The 19,649-nt window shown below is 50.9% G+C and overlaps 6 protein-coding genes across 6 annotated transcripts; 5 read left to right on the top strand and 1 right to left on the bottom strand.

Moving 5' to 3' along the window:
- Positions 1-18: 18 nt before the first annotated feature.
- On the top strand, positions 19-2,030 carry B0H65DRAFT_504819 (uncharacterized protein; the record flags this gene model as incomplete). Its single annotated transcript, XM_062827947.1, has 4 exons — positions 19-1,328; positions 1,626-1,691; positions 1,914-1,945; positions 1,966-2,030. 4 exons carry the CDS (start codon positions 19-21, stop codon positions 2,028-2,030), a joined length of 1,473 nt encoding a protein of 490 aa, XP_062686189.1.
- Positions 2,031-2,881: 851 nt separating this feature from the next.
- B0H65DRAFT_25724 (uncharacterized protein) lies at positions 2,882-4,272 on the top strand. Its single transcript, XM_062822566.1, has 2 exons — positions 2,882-3,118; positions 3,608-4,272. Exons 1-2 carry the CDS (start codon positions 3,006-3,008, stop codon positions 4,113-4,115), a joined length of 621 nt encoding a protein of 206 aa, XP_062686188.1. The 5' UTR covers positions 2,882-3,005; the 3' UTR covers positions 4,116-4,272.
- B0H65DRAFT_25708 (uncharacterized protein) lies at positions 4,056-6,216 on the top strand. Its single transcript, XM_062822565.1, has one exon. It carries the CDS (start codon positions 4,429-4,431, stop codon positions 6,007-6,009), a length of 1,581 nt encoding a protein of 526 aa, XP_062686187.1. The 5' UTR covers positions 4,056-4,428; the 3' UTR covers positions 6,010-6,216.
- A 2,820-nt stretch (positions 6,217-9,036) lies between these two features.
- B0H65DRAFT_584555 (uncharacterized protein) lies at positions 9,037-12,947 on the bottom strand (the record flags this gene model as incomplete). The annotated part of the gene is made up of 7 exons (XM_062830900.1): positions 9,037-10,017; positions 10,088-10,420; positions 10,491-10,534; positions 10,593-10,783; positions 10,894-11,287; positions 11,354-12,102; positions 12,270-12,947. The coding sequence occupies 7 exons, from the start codon at positions 12,945-12,947 to the stop codon at positions 9,461-9,463; spliced, it is 2,946 nt and encodes a 981-aa protein (XP_062686186.1). The 3' UTR covers positions 9,037-9,460.
- Positions 12,948-13,870: 923 nt separating this feature from the next.
- Positions 13,871-16,543, top strand: B0H65DRAFT_25604 (uncharacterized protein). Its single transcript, XM_062822554.1, has 3 exons — positions 13,871-14,493; positions 14,561-14,760; positions 14,856-16,543. The coding sequence occupies exons 1-3, from the start codon at positions 14,072-14,074 to the stop codon at positions 16,298-16,300; spliced, it is 2,067 nt and encodes a 688-aa protein (XP_062686185.1). The 5' UTR covers positions 13,871-14,071; the 3' UTR covers positions 16,301-16,543.
- Positions 16,544-18,028: 1,485 nt separating this feature from the next.
- On the top strand, positions 18,029-19,151 carry B0H65DRAFT_563020 (uncharacterized protein; the record flags this gene model as incomplete). The annotated part of the gene is made up of 2 exons (XM_062830221.1): positions 18,029-18,401; positions 18,460-19,151. 2 exons carry the CDS (start codon positions 18,029-18,031, stop codon positions 19,149-19,151), a joined length of 1,065 nt encoding a protein of 354 aa, XP_062686184.1.
- Between the last annotated feature and the right edge of the window lie 498 nt (positions 19,152-19,649).

The raw sequence follows: 19,649 nt of genomic DNA, 5'->3' as shown, positions 1-19,649 counted from the left end.
CACATCCCCTCTTTAATCATGGGCATCTCATTTTCTACCCTGGCCGGATGGGTCGCCATCATCTGCGTTGCCGGCTTCTACACCTACAACTACAAAGAGCAGCAGAAGAAGCGTGAGCTTGCTCGCAAGCCCTCGCAGCGACACAAGTTGGAGGAGAAGCCGCAAGAGACACGCAAGGAACCCAAAGAGAAGGCTAAGAAGCAGCGAACAGAAACACCAAGCAAAATCGTCGAGGAGCCAGAGAAGGTACAGAAGCCCAAGCAAAAGGCAGCCAAGGCCAAGGCCAAGGCTGCCCCCGCCCCCAAAGCTGCACCTAAGGCTGCTCCCAAGGCCGCCCCTGTGCCCACCACCACCAAGCCCGCAAGCTACAGCTCGGATGAGGATGATGGTATCGACAACCGCGAGTTCGCCCGCCAGTTCGCCAACATCAAGCAGGGCACCGTCCTCAGCACGAAGAAGCAGGACGAGAAGCGTCAGAAGTCGGTGAAGCAGTCCCGTGCCCTCGAGCGTGAGGTCCAGGCCGAGCCTCAACAGGCTGCCCCCAAGGGTGTTTCTGCCCCCTCTTCTACTACCGGCGTCGATGCCGATGACGACGAGTCCTCGGTCGCCTCCCCGGAGGTCAAGGCCCAGGACGCCGGTGACGTCAGCGATATGCTCGAACCCACGACCTCGGGCCCTTCGGTCCTCCGCCTTACCGATACCGATAAGGTAAAGCAGAAGAAGGCAAAGAAGGAGAAGCCTCTGGAGAAGGTCGAAACCAAGAAGCAACGCCAGAACCGCAAGAAGGCCGAGGCCGAGAAGGCTGCCCGCGAAGAGGCTGAGAAGGCCCGCCAGGTGCTGCTCGAGAAGCAGAGGAGGGAGGCCCGCATCGCCGAAGGCCGTGCTGCCAAGGATGGCTCTGCCTTCATGGCCGCTCAGGCTGCCAAGTCATCTGCTTGGACTGGCAATGGCGCGAACGGTAGCTCCCACAGCGATAGCGGTGCCGAGAACAACGGGTTCGTCTCTGTTGAGCCCTTGGACACCTTCAGCAGCAGCACTCCCGCTGCCGCCCAGCCGGCCAAGGCCCCTGCTCCCGAGGCCAAGAAGCCTCAGACCTGGATGTCGTCTCTGCCCACTGAGGAGGAGCAGATGCAGCTCCTCCGTGACGAGGAGGCCTGGAATACCGTCCAGACCAAGAAGTCCAAGTCCAAGAAGAACAAGGCCTCCGCCACCGATAGTGCCAATGAGTCCGAGTCCGCGGCGGCCAAGCCTCAAGAGGCTTCTACCCCGGTTGCCACCAAGCCTCAGGCTGTTAACGGCAACAAGTCGTCCAAGATCGTCTACCAGCAGTCTTCCTTTGCTGCCCTGAGCCCGAAGGAGGAGGAGGATGAGCCTGAGCTCGTCGAGACGGAATGGGACGTCTAAACCGGATCAGTCCTGCGTTCTGGGTATTAGACCGTTAGTACGAAAGGGGAAAACGGATCGAGGGGGTAATAAGCTCTATCATTAATCAACATGTGCTATTTGCGTCCTTGGGGTGGATATGCGAAGGAGGAGGAGAACGAGGATGCTCCTGTTATGTGTTCGCGTCGCGGAGTCGATCTGCTTTATCATTTGATCATGGGGTTTGCTGCCATTTATACAAGACAAACGTTTGGCTTTTCTGAAGAACCACGTGGGCTGGGCGAGGAGTCTTATGTATGTATATTAACGTCTTTAAAACGCTGTCGTGCGCCGGAACTAGACCTTGACCACGCTCTGCATTTCCACATTTGCCTACCTCGTCCGTGTCGGTTCTTTGATCTAGTGGCTTGATGGCTGAAATCAATTTGATGACAAACAGGTAGTATACTTGGACAATAGTAACCTACAACCCTGCCTCTGGCTTTAAAGTTTCATGATAAGAATGCCGTCTCTCCTATTTGACAAGGAAGATTGTCTACTCACGGCGGTATGGTGGGCACGGGTACGTCTCCCTCTTGGTAGTTTTCGTGTCGAGCTTCGGTCCTTTTCATCACCGAGGTACGGCCTACGTAAACCGAGCAACCTAACCACCAATCTCTCGCTTATTCTCGGCGACCACTTCGACCTTGTGCCGGTCAGGCCTTGCACGGATAACCGGCAATGGATTGAAACAATTTGAACATCATTTACCGTGTATGAAACCGAATCAACGAGTCCTTTGGTCACAACCTCGGCACGTAGTGGTTCAAAACGCATCGACATCCAACGAACAACACCAACAAGCCAACAACCGAGACCGTCAAAATATGAGTACGCGAGAATGGTGGCATGGGGGTCTTTGGACGTATACAATCTGCTTTTGGGTTTCGCTCGCTTTGCTAATTTCGTACCATGGACTGGGATCAGCCATGACTAGAATCCTTCAATACCTTTATCACACGGCATGTGAAATTCTAACACTTTGCAATTGGGACAGTTGAAGCAATGAATGAGAATTGCTTGACAAAATTACACCGAACGTATTCATGTACAAGCCCCCCATCAATGACGTTGTCATTGGGTTCAACCTACAATTCAGTCGGCATCATTTCAGGACCCTTTTTTACGAGACCCGGAGAATACACGTGCCGTAGTCAGATCTGGGTGAGATGCCCGAGATTGCCTTTTTGACCAAATACCAAAAAGAGGCAAAGCGTGTCGTTCACAAGAAGATCAACCCCCAAATTGCGTGGAACATTTCGATGCATTTTCTCGGCAGCGCCAGGCTGTGCACGGCCAAGCGTCGTCTTGGCGGTGCCACGGTGCCTGTGTCGCGGATTGTGGGGTATGCAATCTTTAATGGCTCCCATTGGCTGGGCGCAACTTTGACGGGCCTGGCTTGGAGCGTTTATGGATCCGTCCAGCCGTCCAGCCGTCCACGCCTCCTGGTGCGTGCGACGTTCATTCTTCCTTCCCCTTTGGCTGTTGCTCTGCATCTTTGGCTGGCTGCCCGGCTGCAGTGCTCCCCGACCTCCAGTGCGCTCCCTCCTGCCACACAATCATTCTTCCCCTGGTTTCCTGTGATGGGCTGCGTGCTCTCCTCACCCCCTTCCCTTCGTTACTTCGCCGAGCCCCTGGGTTCCCGCTCGTGGGTTGGACGGGGAACAAGCCCGCCTCGTTCCATCAGCTTTTGGTCGTAAGTTGGGAACAAAGTCCCTAGAATTGTCGTCGATGGTGTAACCGCTGGAGAGCGCTTTGAGGTTGACCCCCCATTCTTTGCCCACTCATCGATCCCATCTCCGGCTTCATGGTTCATTGACTCCATTCCTTCTCCCTCCCGTTTCGTTTCCAATATTACCGCGCATTCTTGTATCCACTGCATCTAACGTTGGCTGCGAGTTCCGATCTTGGTTCCCGCGATTCTCTTTCCACTTCTTCTTTCTGTTTTTACAAGCGACCGACCTAGTTCGCTCTACCTAGCCATCTCCATTTCGCCCCCTTTTGCGCTCCAGGTCTGGGCAATTGGCAATCAAGCAATCAATCTTGTGCAGCTCTGCCCCTCGCTACCTGGACAACATTGGACATTGGAACGTCTGTTGGGCGCATGTACACTCGGCTTTTTCTGTATCCGCGCAACGGGCAGTCTTCCTCCAACCACTTGTACGTTAACGTGTACGCCGGGCAGCAGCAGCACCTTGACGGTCCCCCATGCCAATGCCCGGGTGCGACAACAACGCAACTCTTCCACCTCCCGCTGTGATTTGGCAGACGTGGATCCATCAACATCCACAGCATCCTACGCCATCCATTGCCAACGACGACTGAGCAGGGCACACGACGCACATCTAACCTTCTACAAACCTTCCTCCTCACCTAACCTACCTGCTTGCCACAGTAGGGTCCTGCGGAGAAGCGAGCCGGCTAGGGTTGGGAAGCACAAGACAGGCCACCACACCACCAGGCCATCGCATTACCGGTACACCGCAACCACTCGCAACTCGAGCTCACTGGTAGACGAAAGTCAGCTTCCGTTTTCACCCACGCGCCTTGCATTCCCGGATCCTCCGCTACCAGTCTTGTTCTGGCTCTTCAATACGACCCCCTATACCGCCGCCAACAGTTGTCCCCCGAAGAGCGACTTGTCCACATTGACTACCTCCACGCTCGTCACGATATCTCATCTTTACGATTGATCCACGTTCAGAGAGCGACTTACTTGCTAGTGTAGCTTTGCGGACTTTATGAAATACACACAGTTGGAAACTCTATCGCTATCTCTGTTATAGACTCCAACGGCTCCTCCGGACTCCATCAACCGTGACGACGACGACCCCGCTCCCACGAACCAGGGACACCTTGCCGAAACCTCCCACGTTTGGGATATATGATCTCGGTATATCGATCCGGTAAAAAAAATTATCTATAAGCAGCAAGAGGAGGACCAACAAAGAGGGAGTGTCAAGGTTGGGAGAGAACGGCCAGCACTGGCCATAGTGCTAGCTGAGGATGTCTATCTGCGTCGCCATCCAGTCGGCCTTGTTCTACTACCTCGCCTGCACCCCATGTCTCCAGCTTCGTCATGAACACCGGACACACAAAAAGGCAAAGAAGGAGCGGAAGGAAAAGGCACGAATCATCGCCGAGCAGCCGCACCTATATCGCCATCCGGACCCCTATAATACGAACCCCTACTGGGCCGAGGAGATTCGCATGGGACCATGTCTACCCAAGAAGAACAAACCGAACGATGCCAGCAAGAGTCAGAGCCAGAGGGGCTTGATGTGGGAAAGTCGAGATGGAGTGAGCTTAGCAACTGGGAGTACGCATGCGATCAGCATGGCGCGGCCGACGACAGCGACGCCAATAACACCAACAACGGAGGAATCCAACAATAAGCCTATTGGTTTCGTCCACCCCCCACTCGCAGACGTAGCAGCAGACCTAGCAACAGACGCGGAGACGGAAACTGTTAGGCCAGATACAAGGGGGCCGTCTCCTACTTCCGGAATTCCAGAACAGCATGACGATGCCGTCAGTGCCGTACTGAGCAAGACGGCTTCCGCAACAACAGTCGGTACCGACTGGAACATGAAGCGGTATCAGCGCGAGGATGAGGAACTCTGGGGCTACGATGATGAGTCCATCAGGACAAGTTATAAGCTTATGGACGCCATCAAGCAGGCTGGATCGAGCGCTGGCCGCTATGTCGAATCCAAGCTGGGGCTCGAGAAGCAGGTGACGGATGAGGATAGATACAACTTTTACTCCTCCACCAAGAACCCGCCCGTCAACGACTACCATCCTCCGGTCGTCAGCAGCAAGCCGTCGCACAAGAACGCGCGTGCCTGGATGTTGCAGCCCCCACCTCCCGCCAAGGTGATGGAAGGCAAGGTCCCTGTTAGCAGGAGCGCCAGCATGACGAGCGTTCAGTCCAGGTGGACGATGGGCAGCAGCATGTCTACGGAAGCACGGCCATCGCTGGGGAGAATTGTCGGTGACAAGGCTCTCGAGGCTAAGATTCAGCAGCGAACTGCCAACGGGGATGGATATCTGGACCCGGAGTTGTATTCGGTTGCCTCGACCATGTCCCGGGCGAGATCTAAGAGAGCCACCAACGGTTCAATGGCACGGAGAACCAGCAGTCGCCTTACGACCAGAAGCCAGGACCTGTCTGCGGGCTCTGACGGTTCCGACGAGGATAACGCAAGCACCAAAGCACCGAAGAGACGGACCACACGGAGACGTAGCAACCGCAACGTCATCACCCCCGATAGCGATGAGAACGAGGAGGAGGACGCCTACATCTCCAGGAGCCTGGAGTCGCTAAGCAGCAGCCACTTCCCTCCCCACGCCGCCCAGAGGCCCAAGCTCCCCACCATCAAGAGCGCCGATGATGCTCGTCTCGCTTCGGAGGATAAGACGCTGTCTTCGTCATCGAAGGTCAGGCCCACCAGCAGATCCAGCACCAAGCTCGTCCTGCAAGACGCGACCAACTCGTCGAGCTCCGTGTCTTCTTCCTCTAATAAGTTGAACCAGAAGGAGCGCATGATTGGCTCCATTGATAGCGGTCTTGCTATGCATGCGTAATCGGGCCTCAAAGGTCTATATGCATGTCGGAGAGCGATATTGTAAGGTGGGGCAGCGATGGACGGACGAACATTCATCTTGCCACGGTTCTCTGTCGTTGCTGTTGCCGTTGTCATCCAAAAACAAAAGCATTGCGTCTCATTTGTGTGTTTCCTGTCCCGTTATCCCAAACGCACGCTCGCACGTACGCACATACGCCTTCATAGAAACGGGGCAGTTTCAAGTCAAGTTGTTTAAAGTCTAGCATAGCCATCATTTTTTCTTTTCTTCTCATTTTTACTGTCCTTCCGTGCTTTTGTTTTTTTGCGAGTCCCGTGTACAGAGAGCATTACCACCTTGGCACGCGTACGTACCTCTCTACCTACCTACCTACCTACTTACCTACCCCATCCTATTGCTTTTGGTGTTTTCTGTTCATTCAACATTTTGCATGGGAAGAAAAAAGGAAAGGAAAGTCAAAGAGTAGCTCTGAGCGTGGATGGATGCGATGGATGCGATGGGCACGAAACAACAGGATGGGTAATTCCTGTTGTAGTGCGTTGCATGCAGTTCAGGATTCTCGTTACTGTTGCTGTTGTCGTTGTGGTTTTCTTTCAAACAGAGTTCGGACTGAAAAGTGGAATTGGGATCATCTTGGGGATCAACATCCAACATGTCATGTCGGTGTAGGGGCGTTTCAGGGGTCGAAGGAAAGGGAAGGGAAGGGAAAGGTGTCGATCGAACCGTGGCTGAGAGACTGAGACTGCTTTTGGCAAGCAGGCAGGCAGACAGAAATTCATCACAATTGGATTGATCATTGCTGCCCAAAAATTGTAACATGATTTGAACCTACCTTCTTACCTGAAGCAAGACCATTGATGTGCTCTGTAAAACTGAATGTGAATGATAAGTGCATTGTAAATTAAGGAACTAAAAGACCGGGAAGTGTCTTTCATCCATCCATCTTCTCTGTTGATGCTGGAGATGGAGAACGGATCAATCAACGGGGAGAGATACTGCAGACGGAAAGTATTCAACCTTGGGCGAATATGCCTCCATTCACAGGTTCTGCCGCACTTTTGTTCATGCTTCCCCTTTCTGCTCATCATACGAAATGATGCCCTCGTGGTTGGTTCAATTTCAGGTGCTCACCTCTTCCAAGTCCTGCCCGTTACATATATCCGTTCCATATTTCTCAGGAGGGCGCATCGATAAATATAAGCAATCCTACTAACACAAACCAGCGCCGGTCCAGCAAATACAGTCCAATGCTGGGTTGTTTGTTTCTTGGAACTCCTCCGTTATTGAAGAAAACACATAAACTGGATGTAAAAACGCTCCTAGACAAGTTGACTAGAGGTCTCAGGCTAACACCTTTATAGGGGTTATTGTACAACAATTGCAGTTGAAAGGTCCTACCCACAACCTTTACACTCAAACCGCTCCATAGATTTCTTCCTGGCACTTCTTATGAACCGGGGAATCAGAGGTCAACACCCTAGCAACAACATTAACACCAGATTTTGAAGAGGTGCTCTACCGCGCCTCCTCTCCTCTAGGATAGGAGCACGACGCCTGCGCTGCCTGTACCAGCTTGCGATCTCGCTCAGTCGTAAAAAAAAAACACATGGAAATGAAGTGCAAGCTCATCTCTGCCTCTCACCATCCATTGCTAAGAAAGCATTTGGTGAGTATGTTTGATATCAGAAGGTATTCTTACCCCTTTGTACGGCCCTTCCTCAGCGGCCACACGTTCATGAGTAATGACGGAGCCATCACACACCGCGTGCTGGTCGACCAGACATCGGCAAGCCGAACACAGCGCGTCGTTGTCTGTGTATGCGGGATCCCATTCACTATTTGGCATCGATGATACGTTAGCAGCTGTGGGACCAGGGATTCTTGCTGATGTGGTTGACGGGAAATTGGAACGCACCTCCATTTTGGTTTGATGGCATGTCGATTTGCATGCGAAGAGAGGAGAGGTCTGATTGAATTTGTTTGACATAGCTGCCTGATTAGCGGTGCCGAGGCCCGGATAAGAAAAATACACTTTGTAAAATAACTTTGGAAAACGGTAATAGTAGATATTGGGAACACAACTAGTTTTAGGTTGAGAGACCTATTCACACCTCTTTTCCACTACATGTATCATGAAGCAAAAGAAAAGGAAGAAAAGACAAGCGATGTCGCGCCGCTTTGGCAAAAAGCGCCAAAAAAAACATACAGCACCTGGGATTCGCTAGTCGTCACCGACCCAACTACTAGTCAGGCGATATGGTAGCTTATTAATTAACTATCCCCTATTTTCGCTACTTACGGGGTTATATTACTTTTTAAGGTCTAGTTTCCTTTTCGCTATATTCGAAATTTGTAACCTAATTCTACTATAACTATTATTCGATCCTTTCGTTACTGCGCTAAGAATTTTAAGCGTCTTCTTATTTTAATCCGATTTTTATCTCTTTTAAATCGTCGGCAAAAATACAACCCGACGGTAGATTCGTAGTTACTATAATTTAATATTGTCGGAATACACTAATAATTATCGTTGCGATATTTATAATTATTTCGTTACACTATTTTAATTCCCGTGTAAAATTCCGGCGTAGTAGTAAATAAGACGACTCTAATTAATTCAATTAGCATAATAACCTCTAATTTTAAAAATTAAATTATTGATTTTCTTTTTCTAATAAATATATATAAATTATTTCATCTTTTTTATTACGATTTATATTTATCTTTAGTAGTAATAGGAGGCGTTTACTTAGACTCATCGTCTATTAATTTCCGCTGTATTTTTTAAAAGCTCTATAACATTGACAGAAAGGCTCTCCAAACTAGAAGCTACGGTATTTATAGATTCGCAGGCTAAATCACACATCCTCAAGTTCAATTGACCACTCGGGTATTTCCTCAAGTCGGATGCATTCCTCGTTCCTTAGCTCCCGAAAGGCATCTCTCCCTACCTCGTTAGGACGAACATTGATTCCTGGTCTGATATGTGGTTCGTTGTGCTGGCACGATCTTGCCAGGCAAGAAGTTCGGGCTAAATTTCTAAATATTATTGTGTAGGCCGTGTTCGTTCCGGCTGGAGTGCAGTAAGGGAAGCTCTTCTAACCCTAACCCAAAGCTTTTCTGCCACCAAAAAAAGGCTTCCGTTACTGTACTACTTACTGCCGGAACGAACACGCCCTTAGGTTTGACTGTTAACTAACCGAATCGAAGGCAATCAGAACGAAGTTTTTTTTGTGAAAATCCGCTTGTCTGCGCAATGGCAAAGGGCAATCTTTTCTACTCATAGTCTTGCCTGTTAAATCCTCCATTCTCTCCAGATCCCAAGCCACCCGTCACAACACGAGTGAGGCGGAACAATTCCTCGGGGGAAGCCGTAGCAGAGCCGAATTTGGTCCTGGGAGGATATAAGAATTCGCTACGACAGGAAGACACAGCACGAGCAGCGGCTTTATCAGTCAGAACCTTGGTTCAGAGAGAAGCTCGGTTTCGTAGGAACCGATGCGGTAGGCGATCCTTTGGCGGCTTCTTCAGATGTGCTTGCCAAGTCGGCCATTTCGCTGTCCACCCCCTCCTTAGGGAGAGGCGCTTCGTGCTTGATAGTGCCTTGCTCAGCCCCGTATTCCAAAACAGCAGAAGCAGAAGGAGAAGTGATGAGGGCAAGCTCGTCAGCAGGTTCGGCTCCTTTGTTGTCGTGGCCAACTGTGGTGCTGACCGGCATTTCGAGCACCGGTAGAAAGCGGCTGTCGAGGTCATCGAGCAAGTTCCTAATCTCTTTCTGAGCTGAGGTCAAAGCCTTGAGGACATTGTGGTCCTCGATGACATGCTTGTAGTCGTCGGACACCTGGCGAATTACCAGCTCTACTTCGGACTTGATACTTTTTTGAAGCTTATCGAGCAGCTCCTCAAGGCTGTCCTGAGCAGCATCGACTGCTGAGTTGAACATTGTTTTTTGCTCGTTTCGCACTTGCTTGGCTATGTAGCCCTTCATACGCTCAAACGAACCAGCACCTTTTCATAGAGCGCAATGACTTGTCAGCGGAATCCATTCGTCTCGTTTCAGTATCGATGGTTGACATACCACTCTCTGCTTTGCAAAAGTTATATGCTTTCTGCATGGCTTTCTGGACTGCCGGCTTGAAAGACCGATTCGCCTTTTTTTGATCATCAGACTGAATAAGCTTACTGAATTTCACGGCCTTTTGCAGCGACTCCGCATAGTTCTTGACTCGGCAGCTCACCAATTCGTACGACGCGGAGTTCTTCAGCTGTGGACGTCTGTGCATCTGGTCTTGAAACTCAGAAAGACATTGGGACAGATCCTGGCCCAACGACTGGATGATATGAGGGATTGTGTGGGAGAAGGTGCGCTCCCACGGCATGGCAATATGCTTCATTAACGGCAGGCATAGGTCTGTAACAGGTCAGAAAGTTGACGCCATACACATGAACAGGCTACAATCGGACTTTGTATCGGAACTTGCCTTCATTGAAGTCCGTTCTGCCAGAGGGTCCTGTGTACTCGCCACTATCTCGCTGTTAGTGACATATAAAAAGCAAGAACCAAGCGACTTGAAAACACATACTCTCGCACGCAAGTAGCTCGATACGTGGGAAAGGGAATGCCTCCTTCACGCTTTGGCATTCCCCATGATGTTGCTATTCTGGGCGCAGCCGTGGATGCGCGAGCAGCAGCTGAGTCAAGATTGTCGTCCAAGGCATCCCGTATCGCAAGGTCGCACTTGTTGACTGCCTCTTCAATAGCGGAATGCATTTTCTAAGGCTTGATGTTACGATCAATGCAAACCACACAGAATTATGTACCACTAAAACTGAGATGATATGGTGGCATTCTTTTTCTTAAGGGGAGGTGGATGGTCAACGTACCTCAGACAGCTCTTTCAAAGATTTTTCTAGGAAATCAAGCTCTTCGTCCTTCAAGTCCTTCGCCAAGTCAAGTGGTTTGTCAGCGATGAGAACCTGCACCATTAGTTCAGTGACAAGGCTATAGAGGTTCGTGAGATACCAGTGGCAGATATCGGTGCGTGTACTAGCGACTGTTCTTTGGGCATGCTCCTGCAAAGCTATGATCTCCGTCTCCTCAAGGGATAGATATCCGGTCGTTGGCTCGTCATTTCTGAGCATGCCGGACATTTTCTGGTAAGCACGGCCCGAGACGCAAAAAACAGGAAGCCTGGCAGCGATTGCTTGATAATCTCTGGGCGTGTAGGAGTTGCCGTGTCCGTCTTCACCCCGAGTGGAAAGACTCTCCTCATCAAGCCTAAAATGAGTTAGCTTCGTTGGCCTGTCAAACTTGGGTTATGTTTGGCTGGTGTGTCACTCATACTCTTTGAGTCCTTCAGCAAACTGTTGCCGAATCACCGGCCGCGAGTACTGGTTGCGATACTGAATACAAGCGCTCTTGATGCCAGATTGGAGACTCCCAATCTCCATCCTTGTTTTGTCCAGATCCTCACGTAGGGATTTCGCTTTGTCTTGCAGATCACTCTTCTCGGCACGATGGGCTTTTTTCTCTGCTCGAAGAGACGCCAGCCGCCGGATTGCTTCCTCTCTGGAATCAACCCTTTTTTCCTGGCACCCGGCGCTATCATCGAGACCGTCTTCCCCGGAAGAGGAAGTACTTGTGACTTGCTGCGCCGTCCCGTGTATAAGGGTTTCATCGTCCTGGGAGTCAAGTGAAAGCTCCAGCTGCTCGACCTCTTCATCAAGACTATCAATAAGGACAATGAGGTCCTCAATGCGCTTATCGACCAGAGAACACTCCTTGATCAGCCGCTCCTCGGCTTCCTTTAGTATAGCCATGGTCCTGTAATCCAGATGTATCGAATGTTCCCTCGGCATGGACCTCAAAGCCTCCGTGACCGAGATATCATCTGTCTTGGTGCAGACGACAGTTACAGTTGAGTAGAGTCCGTCGAACTGCAATTGCCTCTTGAAAGACATCCCAAGGAGATTTTGTGCGACCTTGTCATCAACAATACGCGTAATGGGGGCAACAACCCATAGGCCTGTGCATTGTTGTAAGTGCGTGGCAGCCACTGCGGATCTGGCGGCATTGGAATCATGCAGACCAGGCTGTTCCTTCATTAGCAGGAAGCTTCTCATAACGAATAGATGAGGATGCTCACCAAGTCAACCAAGACTAATCCTGGCTCCAGGATGCGTGATCTAACAAAGACCCGTACGACCTTGACCAAGGGCCAGTACTCCATCCGGTCGCTGTTGTTCTTCTAGCCCCGAACTCGGTCCTTGGAGTCGATGTACTCCCGCAAAAGGTCCGTAAACGCGCTCCTTGTTGGTGCCGTAATCACCTTGACGGTACCAAGCACATCCTTCACGGGGGCCTGCTGTGCCAGGGCTTCCGGAGAGAATTCAAGCTTTGTAATATCCTCTTTACTCAACTGCGGGTAAACAGATCTAATCTTGTCATAGGCAACAGCAGCTCGAGGCTCGCTGCCCAACTGCTCTGCTCCAACAATGTCGTTGCCTGGTGCTTTGAGGTCCTCGCGGAGAGCCTGAAGTTCTCCGATCCAGTCATTCGCATGAATGAAATGGATTTCAGCCCTATAGGCCGCTTGCTCATCCTCCGTTTCATTGTGCTGAATTTCGGTGATCGTGGCAGTGCATGCGCGCATGCCATTCGTCGGCACCAGGTTCTCCTCGTCTAGAACGGCATTTATCATGGAGCTCTTGCCAGCACCGGTGCTACCGACAACACCGACAACTGTTCTTTGCTTGCGGGACTGTGCCTGGAGGTCATCAGCCTGCTTGACCCATTTAGCAACCTCAACAACGCTAGTTGCGTCAGCAAAAGCAGATTTAATTTCTCGAAGGAGATTGTTCCCTGCCTCGAGGGCAGCTTCAAGCCTCAGGAGTGAAGTCTCAGACTTGAGCTGCTGGAGTGACGCGAGTTTCCTCATGTTTTCACCGATGCTGTTCTGTTTGCCATCGCGAGTCTCCGTCGTTGGAACCCGAGCAGTACGCGACGTCGAGAAAGCTCTCAGCCTCGGTCCCATGGAACGCTGAGGAGTGGGAGAGAGGTTCACTCGGACCACTAGATATTGTACGCATGTTTCATTAGTCCTTGTCTACAGACCAACCATGACTAGATGAAGTAGGGCGGATAGGAATGCAGAAGGGTAGTAAGCTCACCGGAAGAAATGAGGGAAGTCCTTCTGGACGTATAGATGCCTATCATGATATGAGGACGACGTCTCATGATTTGACGGGTCGTGCTGTTGCTATGGTGGTGAGGATAACGATGTTTGGTGTCGTGTGATTTAGTGCCTGATAGTCATGAACGAAAGTGTGAATGTGGCTATTATGATTAACAGGCGACAACTCTTCATGAGGCAGAAGCGCAAAGTGATATGGTATCAGGAGGCGGGGGAAGTTCAGGAGCAAACGAGAAAACAACAGAAAGCCAGAAGCTACTTCGTTTGAAGAGGAAGCGTTTGTTCACGGGTACGCTCAGCCGAATCGTTGCGTGAATCTCATACGGCTCTGGCTGTCCACAACGAAAGAGCAATTCCTTATCCATAGTGCAGGCTCGACTGGGATTGGCAGGACTGCGACTTGTGCAGCCTTGTATAATAAGATAAGGATTAGCCAAGTTGGGTATGACTTCTTGTGAATAGGCTGAACGACAACGAACGAATCAATGATGATGGTGATGTATTGAGTAGAGTAGAGGTCAGACTGTGTGTAAAGTCTGGAGGTCTAAAAGTAGGGCAAGGGAGGTCCCTGTGCGGTGGGGCCATGGCCAGTGAAGGGAGAAGGGAGCCATGGCTGGCCGCACGTGACACGGGACACCTCCAACACACCCCCGTAACTTGGGCCACCGTACACCTGGCCGGGCATGGCATTGCTTGCCCCCGCGCCACGGTTAACGACAACGATGACGATCCAACATGGGTGAATGTGGGTATTTCAAAAGGGTAAACAAACCGAGCTGATGAGTCAACTCTCAAGGCAATGAAAGCAATGAAGTAAACACCACACGCGCCGGGGCGCTCCTTAAACAATCGGTCACCTCTGTCCCATCATGGAGCAGCAAGAACAACAACAGGGCAAAACCAGACTGATGGAGGATGAGACCGAGGTCACAAACTTCGAGACCACTCCTGTCACAAACAGCTGGTTTTCGCGCTCCTGGTCCCTCTACGCGATATCTCTGGTCACTTCTCTCTGCTTTCTCGCCGCGCTTGTCGGCTTACTCGCAGCCTTTGACAAGAAAACTGTTGACGACAAGCAGCAATTCACGCTGAACACCGCCATTGCCGTCCTCTCGGCCGCGACCAAAGCCACGCTTCTCTATTCCATCAGCGATGCCATCGGACAGTGGAACTGGATCGTCTTCTCCGGGCCCAGGCGACGGCGCCTTCTTGACTTTGACCGGATCGCGTCAGCCAGCCGTGGTCCGCTGGGCAGTTTGATTCTGCTTGTGGACAAGAACGTGAAGCGCATGTAGGTGTTTGCATGTCTCTTTTTTATCCCGGTCTCAACAAGATGTAGGGTTTAACGCAGATAATAGTTCGATTGTGAGGATGGGTGCTTTGTTGACGCTGCTCTCTGTCGCCATGGACCCCTTTGCTCAGCAGTTGCTCAAGTACCGCCAAGTACCTCGATATCGTGAAGATCTTGACGGCGAAGGCGCTTCCGTCTCAAGGGCTATGAAGTACTCTCGGGGAAGCAAGTACGTGCTCAGGGAAACAGATTCAGATGGCGGTGCCCGTGAGTCTTTCTTTCAAGCGCCCTCCTGAGATTCCACGTATTTGATCAGATCAGCCATACTGATACAAGGCGCGAGAACGTCGGCATCTACGCAGTCGTTGATGCTGAAGCCGATTTAACCATGCAATCGGCTATCATGTACGGCATCGCGGAGCCACTGGAATCAGTCTTGCAACAAACCAAATTCCGATGTCCAAATGGCGAATGCCCCTTTAAGGGTGACTTCGCGACTCTGGCCGTTTGTTCCTCTTGCATGAACTTGACCGACCAGCTTCTCATCAAAAAGGTTGACCCGGACAAGCAGCTGAACATTAGTCTCAGTCATAGCAAAGGCGCCAGGAGTGTGGTTACTAGGCGCGGTGATCCCATCGTCCAATACAGTCTTCCCAATGACCAGTATCTTGACAACTCCATTGCTATGACCATGAAAGGCACAGCAAACCCAGCCGAAGTCATAACCCAGGACAGACTGGACTGGCAGCAGAAAGCAAAGACACTGATCTGGTCCCAAAGCATCATCAGACACCGCACCGATCCCGTACAGCTGCTCCCGGACCAAGAAAGCAACCAAGTCGAAGCAATCGAGTGCGCTCTCTACTACTGCGTAAAGCAGATAACAACCGCCAACGTAACCAGCGGGCGTTACTTTGAAGAATCCATAGAAGACACGCCATTCGTCCGCGATCCCGAATCATGGACCTTCGACCTTGACGGGGATAACCTCCAAGGCCTCTCCAACCTCACCGCCGCCCAAAACGACAGCATCGCCTTCCACCCGCGCCTCTCCCGCTTCCCACGCACCGACCTCTCGCTCCGTCTCAATTTGGATAACCACCATAACGTGTACAACATCAACCAAGTGGCCGTGGACGGCATAAGCGCTTTTATGCAACGGACCTTCTCGACATGTGTCTCCCCGCTCACCAACTGCTCAGACTCGGCTGCAGGAATGGGCTCAAAAGATTTTGAAGCAGCAGCTGTCTCCCTCTCCGACAACTGGAAACCCATCAACGGCTACTACGACCTCCGCTCCAACTGGTTCTCACCCAGCATCGCTCGCGTATTCTGGGAGACAGACGACCTCAAACAAAAATGGGCCAGCATCGCCCAGGGTCTAACCAACGTGATCAGACGCGGCGCAGACAACCTGACAGACGCCTTCGAGTACGGAGCCGACAACCCCGTCTTTGGCGGCATCAACGAGGTGCGCAGCGTAGAATATCTGGAACCGGTTTACCACATAGACTGGTGGTGGATCATACTGCATTGCGCGCTTGAGCTGGTCGGGATATTGTTTATCGTGTTGACGGCGTTGAGGTCGACGAGCTGGTCGTGGAAGTTGGGGTGGTGGGGGGCTAGGCTCTCGGGTGGCGGAGGGGCCGCGCAGGGCGAGGTGTTGATGAGCAGGAGGAAGGAGCCATTGCCGCTTTGGGGGACGAAGTGGTTGCGATTTTGGCCAACGGCCCGGCGGTTGCGAGTGTTTTGGATGGTGCTAAGACAGTGCAGGAGATGGAGGCTAGAGGGAGGGTTGCGGAGGTAACGCTGTTGACGGATCACGGGGCGGACGGGATAGGATTTGTGGATGCGACGACACGGAAGATCAGTCTGGAGGCTCCGTATGCCTATCAACGGCAAAGAGACGTTTCGAGTTCTTGGTTTGGGACGTTGGGAACTTGTCAGGGGAAAGAGAGAGAGAGGCGGATTCGATAAGTTGAAGGGCGCCGGGCGAAAGTTCTCAAACATAAACCGAAGACGGACAAGAACTTGGCAGAAGCGTAGTGTATTCGACTTGTTCAGTTTAGTTCAAGGCCTCTTGTGTACCGTATAAACTCGCGAAATTGTGATTAGGGAATGCAGGCACAACGCAGGGTTAAAGATGTAAAAGAGCATGTATGCCTAATGTATGTAGTTGTATGTGGTTGACCAACACCTTTAACCCTGCATTCCCGAATCTCAATTTTGCGAGTTTATACGGTAGATTCAGATGCATGTTTACAGCTTGTTTGTAGGTAAGTTACCAGACTACGAGGCCCTTCCCTACACCGGGCCGGTACCTCTACAATAGAGACGGCGTATTGATGCCTTAGCTGCCCACGGCTGACTCATGTCTCCCCAAGAGGTCGAAACCTACTTGGTGGAACCTTGCCTACCGGACTCAATACCGGCGGTTATGTCACACGAGGACAAAGTTCGAGGAGTACTGAGATTCAACGAGTTAATAATACGAGTGGATGATGACGACGAGGATGATGAGGATAGTGGTGAGGATGGGAACGAAGACCAAGGAGAAGACGACAGTGACGAGGAAAGTGATGAGGACGAGGAGGACTAGAAGACAGCGGGGACTGGTTTGTTTGTTAGCTCGAGACCTCGCGTCAACTTCTCTAGGCGTTTTCATATCTAGTTCATGTGTCTCGCTCCCAGATCAAAGCCCAATATGTCCTGAATATGCTAATTCCGATGCTGAGTAGAGGTATGTCCATTTACATCTTGTTGATGCATTTTCAATCCGTGCCGAGGCATTTCAATGCGTTCTTGTGGAGTTTGGGACAGTCCGGGATAGATATTTTCCAGTGATATGACAAAAGAGGAGTTACGATACCCCCGAGGTGTCCGGAGAATGGTATAGACTACAGTTTAATGCATCAAGTACCTCATACATTGCATCTTTCGGAAGTCCGTCGAGGAAAAATTCCTGCATTGCAGGATTACGCCATCCCCTCTTTTCTCTCGGTCTATGAGTCAATTTGGAAGAGCTTTTACTATGAATATTGTGGCCCATCCTAAAAGATTTCTCTGCCTGTAAAGTACCTCGCTCCCAGTTCTTTCCTTGCGATCCGTCTGTGACCTTCGAAATATACCCTCCAGTCCAACTTTCCATCTCCACAGAATTTAACTGAGACTGGCACCCCTTTTCCTCTTCAACCCATCAAACCATCAATCAAGCATTTTACCTACCTACCGTCTACTTTCTGATCCTTCTCAGATCCAACCACCCTTCGTTAGGTCCCTAGAGGTATCTGTACTACAAGACACCTACACACACGCTTCGGCTTGTTATTTGCCCGGACCCCTACTGCCAAGTCAAGCCTCCCCAATGGACCACGACGAGTATGAAGAGGAACGGACTATCAAACAACGACGGAGGATGCGAAAAAGACTCTCAAGCTTGTTGGAAGAAATCACTGGAGAGTCACCAGACGGTTTGCATGATCCCCAAAAGCTTTTGAAGAACACCCAGCGGGCGGAGAGGATTGCCAGACTCAATATGCATATTGCCGAAGCAGATATGAAAATTGCCTCCACGTTGAGAGGATCGACTTTCATAACCTCCGAGGCGTTCGACAAACGGATGAGGGACGCCAAGCTACGGTTTGCGTCTGCCAGCCTTCATTTGGAAGAGCACTCTCGTCTGTTACATATGGAGAACAGCTTGATTCCAAAGCTCCCCGGGAACGACCATGGAGCCGCCTTCAGCGACGTGGTCCGTGCCATGTTTAAGGACCAGGAAGGGCCGGACAGGAGAAAGAAGCGTGCCGAAATGTGGCTTAGCAAGGCCGAGGACTACTACGAAGGAGGACATAGATCGAGCTGGTATGAGATGAGTGGGTCCACTTGTGTGTCACATCACTGGGCGCTGGGTATGTACTACATATGCCAGGGCGGCGCATATTGTGCCGTATTTTCTTGATGATGGAGCCATCCCGGAGCACCTCTTTGGCGAGATGGCGCACGAAGTTGACACTCCAACGAACTCGTTGCTAATGACCCACTACCTTAAGAGCTGGTTCGACGAGTACCAAATTGTTATCGTCCCAGTCGATCCGTCCGAATCACCCATCACTAGGTGGAAAATTGATATCATATCATCCGATATCAAAGATTCGCCGATCGATGGGAAGGAACTCGAGTTCCTAAACGACCACCGCCCAAGTGCAAGTTTTCTGTATTTTCGGTTCATGCTCACCCTAATTCGAATCAGGGATAAGCAAAGGGCAGGGTGGGAGAATATCTGGGCTCGCTATAGAACCACCAAGCCCTTCGGTACACCGGGGCGATATTGCAGAGACGGCACGTTAATGGCCATGGCTGCCCACAGCAAACTGTCGGCTCCTGAGGAGATCGAAGCTTTCCTGATGGAACTTTGCGGACCGGAAACAATACCGCCGGTAGTTTCGTCGGAGGATGTTATCAACGGTATGAGGAAGGAGATGGAAGTGATTGTGAAATGCGTTGAGACTGTAGAGGACGAGGAGACTGGTGAGTGGAATGATACTGAGGATTGGGGCAGCGACGAGGACAGCGACGAGGACAGTGACGAGGACAGTGACGAGGACGAGGAGGACGAAGAGGCTTACGATCGAATCTTTGATTTAATAAGAATTAATTAAATTATTAAGGGACTTAGAAGGCAGTGGGGATTATGATGATACTGTACGCAGATAGGGATAATGGTTTACCATTGTTGATGCCAGGTATTGTCATGAATCACGGGCACCAGCTGACACAAACGAGGGCGACGTATGTAATCGACGGTGACATCTTGATAATTTTCTTTAAAAAAAGATTCTATCTCTTTTTCCCACATCAAAGACGCAAGATATCTCAGGAAGGTGTAAAAGTACTTACCGCACATTCGCTTTGTTGTTCCTGTTCGCATTACTCTGGAGATGCTTAGAGGTACCTGGAAAAACTGAAGAGGGAAAGAGGTCAGTCAGCTCGGAAGCCATTCACTCTTTCCAGATTCGACCTACGAGGTTATGCAGCACGCAGGCACTCCTACCCTCCTAAAAAGATGGAAGGAAGGCACCTTCACCCTCTAAAACCCCTTCCATTCCTTTCCCGTCACGTGTCTGTCTTGGACTTGTTAAATCCTTCAGCTCTCCCGT

This window comes from Neurospora tetraspora (assembly GCF_033439725.1).
Source record: "Neurospora tetraspora strain CBS 560.94 chromosome Unknown B0H65scaffold_1, whole genome shotgun sequence".
NCBI classification, from domain to species: domain Eukaryota; kingdom Fungi; phylum Ascomycota; class Sordariomycetes; order Sordariales; family Sordariaceae; genus Neurospora; species Neurospora tetraspora.
This window is presented reverse-complemented; position numbering and strand designations above follow the sequence as displayed.

What these genes read in the sequence shown, in the direction of transcription:
- B0H65DRAFT_25708 (XM_062822565.1), top strand. Translation starts at nt 4,429, where the DNA reads ATGTCTATCTGCGTCGCCATCCAGTCGGCCTTGTTCTACTACCTCGCC.
- B0H65DRAFT_25724 (XM_062822566.1), top strand. Translation starts at nt 3,006, where the DNA reads ATGGGCTGCGTGCTCTCCTCACCCCCTTCCCTTCGTTACTTCGCCGAG. An exon ending in CGTTCCATCAGCTTTTGGTC is followed by an intron (nt 3,119 to 3,607) that starts GTAAGTTGGGAA and finishes TACGCCGGGCAG; the next exon opens with CAGCAGCACCTTGACGGTCC.
- B0H65DRAFT_25604 (XM_062822554.1), top strand. Translation starts at nt 14,072, where the DNA reads ATGGAGCAGCAAGAACAACAACAGGGCAAAACCAGACTGATGGAGGAT. An exon ending in GACAAGAACGTGAAGCGCAT is followed by an intron (nt 14,494 to 14,560) that starts GTAGGTGTTTGC and finishes CGCAGATAATAG; the next exon opens with TTCGATTGTGAGGATGGGTG. An exon ending in AGATTCAGATGGCGGTGCCC is followed by an intron (nt 14,761 to 14,855) that starts GTGAGTCTTTCT and finishes GCATCTACGCAG; the next exon opens with TCGTTGATGCTGAAGCCGAT.